The 14,755-nt window shown below is 34.8% G+C and overlaps 1 protein-coding gene across 2 annotated transcripts; it reads left to right on the top strand.

Annotated features, from left to right (window-relative positions):
- Positions 1 to 230: 230 nt before the first annotated feature.
- Positions 231 to 674, top strand: LOC141516149 (small ubiquitin-related modifier 2-like). 2 transcript variants are annotated; one of them, XM_074227412.1, is made up of 2 exons: positions 231 to 540; positions 598 to 674. In XM_074227412.1, exons 1-2 carry the CDS (start codon positions 387 to 389, stop codon positions 672 to 674), a joined length of 231 nt encoding a protein of 76 aa, XP_074083513.1. In that variant the 5' UTR covers positions 231 to 386. The 2 variants fall into 2 exon arrangements, with proteins under 2 accessions (XP_074083513.1, XP_074083512.1); XM_074227411.1 differs by having other exon boundaries at positions 231 to 674.
- Positions 675 to 14,755: the final 14,081 nt, after the last annotated feature.

The following is a 14,755-nucleotide window of genomic DNA, read 5'->3' as shown; positions in this document are numbered from 1 at the left end:
CAAAGACACTGGTTTCTGAGATAAGAACTCACTATTTGACCAAAATTGCTGAGAAAACTGAAAAAGAGTATGGCAGAAACTACATATAGACTAACATCTCACACCAAGGTAAGGTTGAAATGGGTACACGATTTAAACATAAAGGGTGATACCATAAGTCAATTAGAAGAGCAAGGAATATCTCCTCGACCTCCTCCTCCTCCTCTCCTCCTCCTCCTCCTCGGCCTCCTCCTCCTCCTCTTCCTCCTCCTCACCATCACCACCATCCTCCTCCTCCCGCCGCCGCTCCTGCTCCCGCCGCTGCTGCTTCTCCCCCCGTTCCCTTGGAGCGGACCCTCCTGGTGCCTCTGTTGTGAAGCGGCGGCTGAGGAGACCCCGGACTCGCCATGGGCGACGAGAAGCCGAAGGAAGGAGTCAAGACTGAAAACAACGACCACATTAATTTGAAGGTGGCAGGGCAAGATGGTTCAGTGGTGCAATTTAAGATTAAGAGGCACACACCACTTAGTAAACTAATGAAAGCCTATTTTGAACGACAGGGTTTGTCAATGAGGCAGATCACATTCCGATTTGATGGGCAACCAATCAATGAAAGAGACACACCTGCACAGTTGGAAATGGAGGGTGAAGATACAATTGATGTATTCCAGCAGCAGACAGGAGGTGTTTACTGAAAAGAGAACCTGGAACTGTACTCCAGAACTGTGCTCCCAAGGAAAACAATACATTCACGATTAGAAAACCAAGATTTGGTTCATCCACATCCTGACTACTGCAGTATAGTTTTCTCTTTGATTCCCTTCCCCCATTCCTTTATTGTACATAAAGTAACTGGTGTATGTGCACAGGCATAATGCGTATTAATTTTTAAACTAAATGGCCGATGGTATGTTTTGATCAACATCAAATGGAGATTGGGAGGGGAAAAACAAACTGGTTCTGTGAAAATATCCCTTTTCTCCATTAGTGGCATGCTCATTCAACTTTTATCTTTATATTCCAGTAAGTTATTTTGCTCTCACTGTTTAACAACAAAAAAAAAATCCACAAAAAAATCCCTGCATACCCTGTTTGATTGGATAATTTCAATGTTTTTCTTTTATCATTGTAAAACCAAGGACGATTTTATAACTTTTTTGTACGTAGCTGTTACATGTAGGGCAATCTCTGTCTCTCAGTAGGGATAAATTACTATAAAGAAATTGATCCTAGATAGTTTTCCCTTCCAAGTCAAACATCTTGTTGTTTAAATAAACTTCTTTTTTAAGATTTAAAAAAATTAAAAAAAAGAAGAGCAAGGAATAGTTTGTCACATATATAGAGAGGAGAAAAATTTATGAACAAGCAAGAGACAGAGAACATTATGAAAAGCAAAATAGATAATTTTTATTACATTAAATTGAAAAGGTTTTGCACAAATAAAATCAATGAAACCAAGATTAGAAGGAAATCAGAGAGATGGAAAATAATTTTTATAATCCGTGTTTCTGATAAATGACTCATTTCTAAAATATATAGAAAATTGAGACAAATTTATAATACAAATCATTCCCCAATTGATAGTAAAAGGATGTGAACAGGCAGTTTTCAGATGAAGAAATTAAAGCTATATGTCATATATAAAATTCACTAAATCACTATTAATTAAATAAATACAAATTAAAACAATTCTGATTGGCTATATCATATTGGCTAATATAACAGAAAAGGGAAATGATAAATGTTGGAGGTGATGTAGGAAAATTGGAATATTAATACATAGTTAATGGAGTTGTGAACTGATTCACCTATTCTGGAACATTCTGGAACCAATTTGGAACTATGCCCAAAGGGCTATAAAACTATGCATGCCTATTGATCCAGTGATACCATTACTAGGTCTTTATCCCTGAAAGTTCATAAAAAGTAGAAAAGGATATTTATGGAAGTTCTTTCTAGGATGACAAATGACATGGAAATTGAATGGAAGCCCATGAATTGAGGAATGATTGAACAAATTGTGCTAATATAATGAAATACTATAATTCTATATGATGAGTAGGCAGATTTCAGAAAAACCTGGGAAGATTTATATGAACTGATAAGTAGACTCAGAAAAACACTGAAAATATTAACAGCAACATTGTGTGATGGTCAACTATGATAGACTTAACTCTTTTCAGCAATACAGTGATCAAAGACAATTCTAAAAGACTTGTGATGGAAAATGCTGTTCACATACTGAGAAAGAACTATGTAGTCTGAATGCAAATCAAAGCATACTATTGTTACTTTTTAAATTTTTTTTTCCATTGTGGTTTTTCCCTTTTGTTCTGATTCTTCTTTCACAATATGACTAATATGGAAATATGTTTAACATGATTGTGCATTTATAACCTATGTCAGATTGCTTTATGTCTTGGAAAGGAGGGGAAAAAAGAAGAGAGGAAGAACATTTTACACAAATGAATATTGAAAAATATTGTTACATATAATCAGAAATAATAAAATCCTATATTACAAAAGAAAAGGGGCGGCTAGGTGGTGCAGTGGATAGAGCACCAACCCTGGAGTCAGGAGTATCTGGGTTCAAATCTGGCCTCAGACACTTAATAACTACCTGTGTGGCCTTGGACAAGCCACTTAACCCTATTTGCCTTGCAAAAAAGCCTAAAAAAAAAAAAAACTTCAATGCTATGAAATTATAAGAACTAGATTTAGTCCCAGAACAGAATTAAGAAAATGCATCCTCGTTTAAGTTATTTCTAATCATGCCACTGTTTGGGGTTTTCTTAGCAAAGATACCAGAGTGGTTTACCATTTCCTTCTCTAGTTCATTTTACAGATGACAAAGCTGAAGCAAATAAGGTTAAGTGACTTATTCAGGGTCATGAAACTAGTACCTGAGGCTAGATTTAACCTCAGGTCTTCCTGTCTCCAGGTCCAACACTCTATCCACTGTGCCATCTAGCTGCCCTAAGAAAATGCCTCTTTCTAACTTGAGAGGTGAGTGAGCGATGATGAGAGTGGAAAGTCAAATACTGTAATATAACTGGTCACAACATTGGCTGGTTTTTCTCAAATCCATTTCCTTTTCTTTTCTTTTTTAATCTTTGTAACAAATGAAGACATGAGGTGGGTGAGGAGGGGGTTATATTTGGAAATTAATGTTCTGAAAAACAAAAAACATAAGTAAAACCAAAAAAAAATTCAGAGTCGATAGCAATTAGGAAAGTTTTGTCCTTAGTGTGACTATACTAAGTGGATTTTTGTTAAGAGAGGAATAAAGTACATTACAAAGGAAAATGCATTTTAAAACTACAAAGTTCTCTAATGGAAGTGACATTACTTTAATTTGATTAATTTTTTTTTTCACCTTAGCTGGTGGGAATTTTTAAGATTATATATATTTAAAGATAGAAGACACTTTAGAGACAATTTAGTCCAACTCCCTCATTTTCACGATGATAAATTTTATTGAAAAAGTTGAATAATTTGTCTGAGATCACACAAGTATCAGAAGTATCAGTTTTTCCTAATTCCAAAGTGAACACTATAGCCACCAAATCACAATACTTTTTAAAAAAATTATTATTATATTCACTGAAACCCTGAACAACTCTGGATCTGGTCTGTTGTTTTTTGATGTTGTTCTTTGTCTTGTTTTCGAAGAAAATCATGACATCAGAGAGATGATTGCATGTAAGTAAGAGAGGGCTGCACAAAGTCATCAGTTTCTCCTCCAGATTCATCTAGGTCCAGTGGTCCGATATGGATCAGGATGCCTGAACCTGGCCCTGGGTTCATTGGGTGACCTTGACCTTTTTAAGTTTAAGTTGTTATTCAGTTTCAGATTGACTGAGACAATCTCCATTCAGTGATTAAACTTAGGTAAGAAATGAAGCAGAGAATTGCCTTTTTTACTTAGTCATTTTTCCTTAGATGGAGGAGAAATCCATGTTCATCCATTAGTCCTCTATGAGGAAAGTAGTTTTCAAGAGGAAATTATAGTATTTCTTTCATCTTGTCTTCTGGTGTAGGATATAGTTTTTGAAGACACTTCAGAAGTTATTTGTTTCAAGTAGACCCAGGTTCATCTAAGTTAAATTACTTGCCCAAAATTCCACAGGTAATAAGAGGTAGGGATGGGATTTGAACCCAGAAACTGACTCCAAATCCATTGCTCTTTCCATTATTCCACTGTACCTGAAGAGATTTTTATCCACTTAAGGAAAAGGAAATTCAAAATCAGAACCTTTGTGTGAAGTCAAAAACCTGAAAAAGTAGGGGCTCAAATTACCTTATGAACTCAGGTCTGAGACAATCTCTTAGTCTTACCCCTAGGTTCTGCCCCATTATTTGGACCTAAATTCCAAGGAAATCCAACTCAGAAGTCACAGATTTTGGAGATTCCAAAGCCACACCAACTGCATTTGTGTCATTTGAGAACTGTGGTTTGTTCAAAACAGTCCAATCTCAGTCGACAATTCTGTAGGAAAGGAACAGTGAAAAATTGAGTTTTTCTCAGAGCTGGCATTTTGATGCTCCAGCAGCCTTGCCTTCAAGATCAAATCTACACAAAATAGAAAGGTTCTTTAGTAGAAGGGTCATCAGACCCTGAAGTAATCTAATGAAGTGAGAGGATGGAAACATGAAAGTGGGGAACAGACTTTCAATTTCCATATGTTTAATGATTGCCTTCTGTACTCATGCTGTGGTGATGTTTTGTATATTCATTTATTATTGATCAAACACTGCCCCCCAAAAAACAACCATTTAGTGACTACTTAATGTGTTCTATAAATAGTTCAGTTATCAACTTTTTAAGGATCTATGAGTTAGGGCATATTTTGCATCCTTAAATGACTAGAGAAAGTTTCAATTTCAGCAACAAATTCTTGCTTTTTATTTAGTGAAATTTGGATCCTGTCTTTCTCTCCCATTCCAAATCACTAAAAGTTTATTCCACAAAGTGCACACTGCTATCACTTTTTAATGTGATAATTGGTTTAGTGTGTTTATTCAATTTATAGAATGTCTTTTTATACTTCCTGAAAATCATTCATCATTTTTCTATTTTTAAATAAATAAAGTGACATTGAGATAGCTAGGTTTTGCTGTGCAATACATTTCTTTAGAACCTGGTAATCCATATTTCTGCCAGGTCCATTTTTTTTCCCCTTTTTAGATGTTGACATTATCAGGCTTCTGGAATCTGTGTTATTTTCCACTCTTCATAAATATGTTGAGATAGGGTGAGGGTGGCAGCTAGATGATGCAGAGTTCCAGCCCTCCTTCCAAGAGGACCTGAATTCAAATCTAGCCTCAGACTGTGTGATGTTGGACAAGTCACTTACCCCAATTGCCTACCCCAAAAAAGTATGTTAAGATGACACAATTCCACCTTTAATAGGAATTTTATTTCTAGACATATTCAGCTTCTCATCCAAGAGAACGAACAACCATATTGTGATTGTGATGACTCTTTTTCAGCCATAGCTATATATAAAATTCATGGTTTTCAGTTTCTATAAAGTTCAGAGGGGACAGTAAAGTAGAAAAGTAGATAAATGGTCTCATAATCAGAAAACTTAGATTCAAATCCCATCTCCCACACAGACTATCTTTGTGACCACAGTGCTTCCAGGGAAACCTCTAAGACATCAAGTTGGAGGAAAGTGGTAGAATGAATTTTGTCACCAACAGCTCCTTACCCCAAATCACAGATCACTGCCTTCTCTCCCATCCCTGAATAATAAATCAATGGAGAGAGTACACATTTTTGAAATCATAGATCACTTAAAATATCAAAATATCAAAATATGGCTTTGGCTGTACTTTACCTTGGATGGATTGCCATAAATTCCATTTGCTTTATACATGCCCCAAAGTCCTTTTCATTCCCTCCATTAGAACTTTTGGGAGCAATCACCGATCATGTCTAGATCAAGAAGGCAAAGCAAAGGGAGGGAATGGTTGGATCCTGGGAAAAATGAGAATTGTTATTAAGTGGATAAAGGTATCTTGAATGAAAAATGAAATCGTTAAGTAGAACTGATGGGAATTTAAAGGGGGCAAAAGCAAATGGGAATGAAAAAGGATTCTATCTGTGACATGGCTGTTTTGCTCATTGGCAGCTGCTGTTGCAGATTCTGAAGTCAAAGGTGAAGACTGAATTCCAAGCAGACCCCTCAGTTTCACATGTGGAACTCAAATACAAAGAAGGAAGTTGTTGGGGGGTTTTTTTAATGCTGCTTTGTTAGATTTAAAGCGATATTAGCCAGTCATTCGAATCGTAGAAAAGATCTGTTTAAGAACTCTATATCTGACACACTCTTTAGGAATCTTTTTGGAAAGCAGTAGGTCACACCTCTGGGAGGAAGTACATAAGAAATGCATCCTCTTCTCAACAAGCCAAGTTTCTCTCTTGATGTGCACATTTCATTTCTTGATCCCCAAAAGAAGACATAGAAATTTAAATATATATATATACATATTTTTACATATATGTATTTCTCAAGTTTTAAAATGTGAACTTGTAGTTCAAACTGAAATATGTGGAAACTGGTCAGAAATAACCTAATTTCAATTTATGTTTCTAGGGACATGGGTTGCATATATTTCATCACTATATCCTCAAAATTCCAACTCAGGGGAAAATTTTTCTTTCATAATGGCCCCAATAAGAGAATGTATGATCATCAATTTACCCCACTCCCCCATTGAGGAGATAACCACTGCCTCCCCCATTATGTTATCTATATTCCAAGGCAGGAAATTTATCATAATTTATTCTAGGATATTCTAAATTTACCATGTTGATTACCATTATGTAAACAGCGTCTGGGGTTTGCTTTAGTCAGACGACTGAGGGTTGCAACTGGCGCTGATCTGGAGTCAAGATCCGCTGAAGACTTTCAATTTGCTAAAGTGGTTGTAATATCAGTACAAACACCAGGGATAGCCTGGGAGGGGGTCAGTGGTTTGGAGACGGGTGGGGGGTGAGGAATAGGACTCTTTCTCCATGTAATGTTAATGGGCCACTTACTGAAATAGATCTGTTTGGAGAGGGGAATCCAAATGGCACAAGGTTAAAGAACATTAGAAAGTGGTTTTGGTATGTACAGCAGTATGGGCTTTCTCATTAAAAAGGCTGCCCTTCAGGCTTTAGTAAGGGTCATCATAAAAAGCTTTCCTTAAGAAAAATCTGTTTTCAGTGACTGTACAAAAATAAGTAATGGGTAAGTAGACTCATAACTTTAGGATCTATCCAAATCTAGGGAAGTGGAATTTTTGAAAGATATGCAGAATTTGTATTTACTTGAAATAATATTTAGGCATTCAGCTTACATTGAATATTTCTTGAAATGAACCACATCTGGCTCATTTTATTTCCCTTGACCTTGTTCGCTTCTACTCTTTTCTCTACTATTCTCTCTTTGAGTACCAAAAAGCAAAGATGATCTAGGATAATAGATGCAGGGCTGGAAGGGATGTGAGAAATCACCAAATCCAAGTCCCTCCAGTTTTGAGATGAGAAGACTGAGCTCCAGAAAGCTAAAGTGAATTCCTACACAGCTAATAAGTGTCTGATGCATGATTCAAACCTGGATCTTCCAGAATTTTAGTTCAGCACCTACACCACATTTCCATTCACATTATTGGTCAGACCTCATTAACTACTATATTTATTAGAGGTTGGATTTTTCCATTTGACTTCACTTTTGAAGTTGACTTTTTTTAATATAATCTCTTTTCTGCATATCCAAAATTCTTTCCCTTTTTTTGTTTTCTTTTCTCCTCTAAAATTCATTTCAAGATGGGGCGGCTAGGTGGCGTAGTGGATAAAGCACCGGCCCTGGAGTCAGGAGTACCTGGGTTCAAATCTGATCTCAGACATTTAATAATTACCTAGCTCTGTGGCCTTGGGCAAGCCACTTAACCCCATTTGCCTTGCAAAAAAAAACTAAAAAAAAAAATTCATTTCAAGAGTTCTTTGTATGGTCTAGTTCTGGAAGATGTTTCCAGTATCATGACTAGATATATAGGGATAGAAGACATGACTGGAAAGGTCTCAGCAAGAGAATTAATCTGATTTTAGTCATTTTTCCTACCTTCCCCACACATGCGTAGGTGAGTGGGCACACACACACACACACACACACACACACACACACACACACACAAAATCACACGCAAATTTTTGACTTATTTAGTCTAGCTCTGAAAAAAAACTGCTCTTATTTTCTCAGTACCATACAAAGTTGTGGCCCTAGATGCTACTGTAACATCTCTGTGGCCCCAGCTTAGTACTCTTTAAAGTTTTTCCACTTCAATTGTCATGGAAATTTCATTTAATTGGTAAAATTGTCTCAGAGTTGACCTAGTTTTTATCCTGTTCTCCACTCAAATTTACCCTAATTATCCACTCCTATGTAATCTAATTTATTGCAAAATATGTCTTCAATGGAAATGACTAACTTAAGGTCACTCAGGAGGACTGAGCACTATTGGCAAAATTGCAGCCATTATTTAAAATGCTTTTTATCATTTAAAATACTGTTCAGACATTATTGCAATGCCATCTTATTTTTAACATGTAGAAATGCATTTCTGTTACAACATATATTTTGTGGATATGTATACCCTTTAATCCCTAAGAATCTTGACAAAATAGTACATTTGGAAATGGTAACATTACAGAAAATAAAAAGTGTTCCAGAAAAAAATAACTTTTTAAAAATATTCCAATAAATCCATGACCTCACCAATATGTGAATTTCCCACGATAATGCAGATTGCATCACATCCATGTTGGCCTATCTTATGCAACACTTGTTCAAATCCTCCCATAAATTCATTACTAAGGGTCCACCCTATAATAAGACTTTTCTCATTATTTTCCTGACAGTGCAAGGGTATGTATCTATGTACAAGTGAGCACTTGGGCTGTCTATGTGTCCTTCACCTTCCCAATGTGATCAGCCTATTTCCTCTTCCTGACATATATTTGTTGACCTCTCCTTTTTCAGCAACCAAAATAATAGCAACAACAACAAAATTAATAAAAGTAACATATAATATACTTTATTTTCCTTTTCACTATATTTGGCAATCTGCTCATTAATTCAGTATACATTTCTTCAATGCCTACTGTGTGCAGAAGCCAGTACTCTATTTGCTTTCTCTTCCTATTTGTATAAGTTGATTCAATCTCTTTCTGTTTCACTCTATCTCATCAGATAATAATCAAGATCTTCTAATAGAAAAACAACTCTGGTTTCTCTGGGTTCATTCATACATTCATTTGACTAAATAAAGCATCATGGCCTCTGTTTCTAATTTTAAAAGGCCATTGAGTCAAACATTTTAAAAATCTTTTTTCTATTAAAAAAGATTCTTTGCTCTGCACTCATATGTGGCCCTTGATTTTTGTGAGGAGGGAGAAGGAAGAGAAACATCAGTTATTCAACAAAAAAAACCAGTTGTCTGCTCGTTCTTGAAGGGTTTAGTCCCCCAAATGTTTTAAAAATGCAGCTATGTCAGAACTCTTTTGATCAATGTTCAAATACCAAAGTAACCAAAGGGGTTATCACTACAAACATACAACTCACATGGAAAATACCAAAGCCAAAGGGCTCAAAGAATGTTTCCATCTACAGAACACAAACTAAGAACTGGATTCACCTTTGTTACATCACAAATAAGCAGTGATTTCATTATTAGAGGTACTCCCTTTCTCAGAAGAGATCACATTCCTGTTGATGTCTCAGCTAGTAGTGTTTATATTGGGTTTTTTTTGGGGGGGGGATGTATCATAAAACATACATACTTTTGATTCATGGAATCATAGATCTAAACTGGGAAAAAAACACAAAAATTGTAACTCCATTCCCTTGTTTGATTTTAAATTTTTATTATTTTCTTCTGAAATTAAATTTAAAAAAATGCACATCCACATCCACAGAACACAAAAGGGGATTTTATATATATATATATATATATATATATATATATATATATATATATATATATATATCCACAAGTTTCCATTTCATATATACATATACATATATAAATAGTAAATTCTGCACATTGCCTTCAAAACTATCTTACTTCTTAGTCCTTCCTTTATGAACTTCTATTCTCCTCTATGCATTTCTATGGGTTTGCTCACTTTATTCTTTAACAATCCAACTTCTGTGGAAGTATTTTTTCATCTTTTCATTACATTTATCAACCATAATTAGTTTAGCCATTTCCAAACTGATGGGCCTCTCACATTTTCTTTTTCTTTTCCATTTTACTCTGCCTCCACAAAATCAGTGTTTATTTTTCTTTCAACCATTACCTTCTTAGTATTATCAATCCCTTTTAATGATCTCCATTTCTTTCCTATTGAATTTGATGGATTTCTACACCAAACTATTTTGTTTGTGTTTAACTCTCTAAGGGCCAATTCAGAAAAGAATAAGGTTCATTTGATGCCCACTCCCCTTCCTCATCTTCCATGTTTGTATACTGTTCTACTCACTCATTCCAATTATGAAAAATAGCAAGTTCTACTCCTTTGTCCTCCTTTCTGTAATAGAATGTTCTGTTTATTCTTCCTTTGCTTTCCTCTTTTCAAGTGTTCAAAACAGAAATAATACTCTCCCAAAATATTTTTATCCTTATTCAGCTCCCTCAGTACCCTTTGAAAACATTAAGGTTCTAAAGAAATACTTTGTTCTTCTTCCCCTCTTAACACTAAACAATGCATTGTAGTCAATTCCTTCCATTAAAGAGCTCAAAAATTTTATGTTTTTTGAATTTCTCAGGATTTATATGTTTGCAGTTCTGTTCTGTTCTTTGGAAATGCATGAAAGTCCCATATTCCATTAAGGATTCTTTTTCCAAAAAAATGATACTTATTGTCTGATCTTGCTATCTCTTATACTTTATGTTTCTTCCTTAAGGATATGATTTCTCTCTCATCATATTCAATTTGGATCATTTGTATACCATAGAAACAATGTAAAGACTAACAGACTGCCTTATGTGGAGGGAGGGAAGTAAGATTAGGGGGAAAATTGTAAAACTCTAAATAAATTAAATCTTTAAGTTAAAAAAGATTCTTTTTCCTTCCTTATATCATACTCATCTTTGTAAAACTTCTTCTTGGCTGAAAGCCCATATCTTTTGTGAATTAGAATATTGTATTCCAAGCTCTACTCTGACTTATAGTAGAAGATACCAGATCTTATATATTCCAGACAGTGGTTCATTGAAACTTGAAATTCTGCCTTTCTGGATTTTTGTAGTATTTTTTTCTTCAATATGGAAGTTCTGAATTTTCCTTTTAAGGTTTCTTTCAAGAGGGAATTAATTAATTTCTTTCTATTTTTACTTGCTCTCTGATTTTAAAAGTTCTGGACAGTTTTCATTTATGTTTTCTTGAAATATACCACTATATTTTTTTAAATTTTTTTGTAATGGTTTTCAGGAGATCCAATGAGTCTTAAATTGTCACTGATGTGTTTTATGGATAGTTTTTTGTTTGGTTTTTTAAATATCAGATATCTTATATTTTCTCATTTTTAATTAATTAAATTAAATTTTAAATTTTTTAAATTAAGAGATTTTTCAATCTTTCATTTTCTTGTTCTGTTACATAGTCCTCCATTTTCACTGGGCCTATTGTAATTTTCTAGAAGACTATAATGAGAAAAAGGTTTTATTAGTCTCTTTCTAACTGTCTCTGTCTCTGACTCTCTGTTCTCTCTCTCTCTCTCTCTCTCTCTCTCTCTCATTCTCTTTTTCTCTCTCTCTTTCTCCTCTGCTTCTGTCTCTGTCTTTGTCTCAAACCTACATCTTCATCTTCCTTAACTCATTATCTTCTCTCTATATATACTCTTAGTTTCTCAGTTTGTCTCATAGAATGATCATAGATATAGAAATCATAAAGACTCTCTAGTCTAAACCCTTAATTTTATAGATGAAGAAACTAAAATCTATAGAAGTTAAGTGACTTACCCAGGGGTCACATGATAAGTGACAGAGTTAGAACTTGAATCCAGGTCCTCTAATTCCAAAATGAGCTCTCTTCTTATAAATTTCTCAGCTTATTGGAGTCTTCCTTGGACTTTTATTTGAACTTCAATTCCATATCTATCTAGTACCTTGACCTTTTCTCACACTCACCCACCTCTGCCCAGCATGTCCATGAACTCTGTTCTGGTCCTTTCTGATGTTTCTGAGCTATATCTTACCCAATAGTTACAAAAGAATTCAAGGACCCCTTACTTCATTCTAGATTTCATTTCCTCCTGTCAAAATGACGTTCTAAAATGAACTCAAAAACCAACAAAATGATTTCCCCCATGAAATACATTTTCCCCCATAAAACAAATTTAATAAGAAATATTCCCCTCTTTAGGACGGTTGAACAAGTGACTGGGAAGGAGAAAGCAATCATACATCCATTATTTTAGACTGTCAGTTCTTTGAAAGCAGGAACTTGCATTTTTATTTCTATATCCCCATAATCTAGTACAGTAGATATAGTAGATGCTTAATAAGTGTTTGTAGATTGATTTTATATGAGATTGATTTCTAAATGTATGATTTTATTGTGCATAGAGCTGTCTAATAATTTCTTCCTATTATTTTAAACTGTCTAATATTTTCATTTTTTCAATTTATTATCTTTTTATAAATATATGCAGAAATAATTATAGTGATGTCTCTATTTCTTATTTTATCTCTGAAGGAACCAAACACCACATCTTTTTACATGTACTTTATTCAATATAAATGCATTGAATATAGTGAAATAAATTGTAGCATATCAAAATTTTAAGATGTTTTATAAATTGCTTTAACTTAGTAAATTTCCCTTCTTTTCCATGTCATCTCCTCCCCCACTTACCCAGAATCTCCTGAGGAGTCTATTTATGAATCATAGAAACATAATTAAAATAGCTTTTAGAGATCTGGTAATACATCCCCCTCTGCCTACAGGAAAGCAGCTACTCAAATATAGCTGACAGTTGATTTTTTAAAAGTCTCCAGGGAAGGAATTCCACAACTGCTAATGTGTCAGGTTAAGATGGTTACTGCTAACAAGATGAAAATTTCATTGCTCTTATTTACAATAAATTATTCTGTGTTTTCATTAAACTAAAAAAATCATTAAAAACTAAACAGTGAATCAGTAATAAAATCATTGCCCAGAAAATAAACTCTACCTTCTGCCTTCTAATGAGGCTCCAAATGGGTGGAGATTCCAAAAAGAAAGATGGAAGATGTCGGGAATAAAACCCTCAAACCCTTCTCTTGATTCTTTTTTTTCCATTTCTGTGTTGTCTCCTTGAGAACTCCAGGGTGAGATCACCCTTCACATAAGTTCTCACTTATTGGTTGGCTTTGGGTGGGTTTATCTGTTTCCAACTAATTAGCTGCAAATGCTTGTGGTGATATTGGGGGTTGCTGGACCTGTCATTCAGAGTAGCGGTGTGGGAGGTCTTTGAAGGGCCTTGTGCAATGTGGCAGGGCTTTTGTTTGAGAGGAGATTTTTTTTTATCTTTTTTTAATTAGTTACCAGGGCTGCAGTTTGACTTCAGAATTTCAGATGTTGTCTGGGAAGGCAGTACATGAGGTGAGGTTTATTCCTGTAAACCTTCTCATGTAATTCCCAAGACCTTTATAATAAATATCTCATCCATATAATACAGGCATTCTAAGCAGATTATTGCTGCAGGAAGAGGAGGGGATTAAAAATGATTTTACAAATATCTTGACGGCCTTCATTTTTACCATTTTATTTTATTTATGTTTCCAAACTAAATTCACTTTCTTCTGGCAGCATAGAAGTATAAAATATGTTCTCTGCTCCTATTATCTTGACCAACAAGCATCTCAGTTTTGGATCAGTTTCCTAAATGTGTTAAGGACAGCTATTTTGTTCCTACCCTTTTGCAAAGGTAAAGTCCTCTGCACCCTACTAGAACTGAGAGTTTAAAACAGCAGAGCATTGGTTGTGTGGAGAGAGAGGGAAATCTCAGATACTACATGTCCTCACCAAGAGAGTACTAATTTCCAGACTTCTTTCTTTTTTTTATATCCCCCCCACAAAAATATACTAGCCAGATCTCACCTATTTGGGGTTCTATAAAAAAAGAAAAAGGAAATGGCAGAGTTAGGAGCCCAAGTGACCCAACTATTGAAGCTATTCCTATGGTATCAACATTATTTTAAAAGAAAAGGGGCATCTCTTTGAGAAAAGTGACTTTCAAAAGGAAGTTCCAAAACAAGAACATTAGTGTAATGCAGATGATATATAGACACTAGTTTGCAAAAGGAAAGTTAGGGAGAGAGGAAGCCAATTGGCATGGTGGAAAGAGCACTGGTTTTGGAGTCAGAGGATCAAGTGTCAGATTCAGTCATTATCTGAAGTCACTATATGACCATGGTAAGCCACTTCACCTCCAAGCTCCCTCATATGTAAAATGAAGGAATGAACCTCGATAACCTCTGCATTATCTACAGGTCTAAATCCATGATCCTGTAAGCTTAAAAACTGGAATGTGAAAAAAAAAAGAATAGCAAGAAGTCAGGTCAATCTAGAACTAAAATATTAGAAAAGGATACAAGAAAAAGAACATCTATAAAAATGCAAAATCTAATAGCTCTACAGATATATAGTTCTATTGTCTATTCAAAATACAAAAATAGAAATCATAGTTTCTGATTCTATATTATAAATGCTTATATGCTAATATAATAAAGCAGAGCA

This window comes from Macrotis lagotis, chromosome 3, assembly GCF_037893015.1.
Source record: "Macrotis lagotis isolate mMagLag1 chromosome 3, bilby.v1.9.chrom.fasta, whole genome shotgun sequence".
Taxonomy (NCBI): Eukaryota; Metazoa; Chordata; class Mammalia; order Peramelemorphia; family Peramelidae; genus Macrotis; species Macrotis lagotis.
The sequence above is the reverse complement of the archived record's forward strand: the minus strand, read 5'-3'. Positions and strand labels throughout refer to the sequence as shown.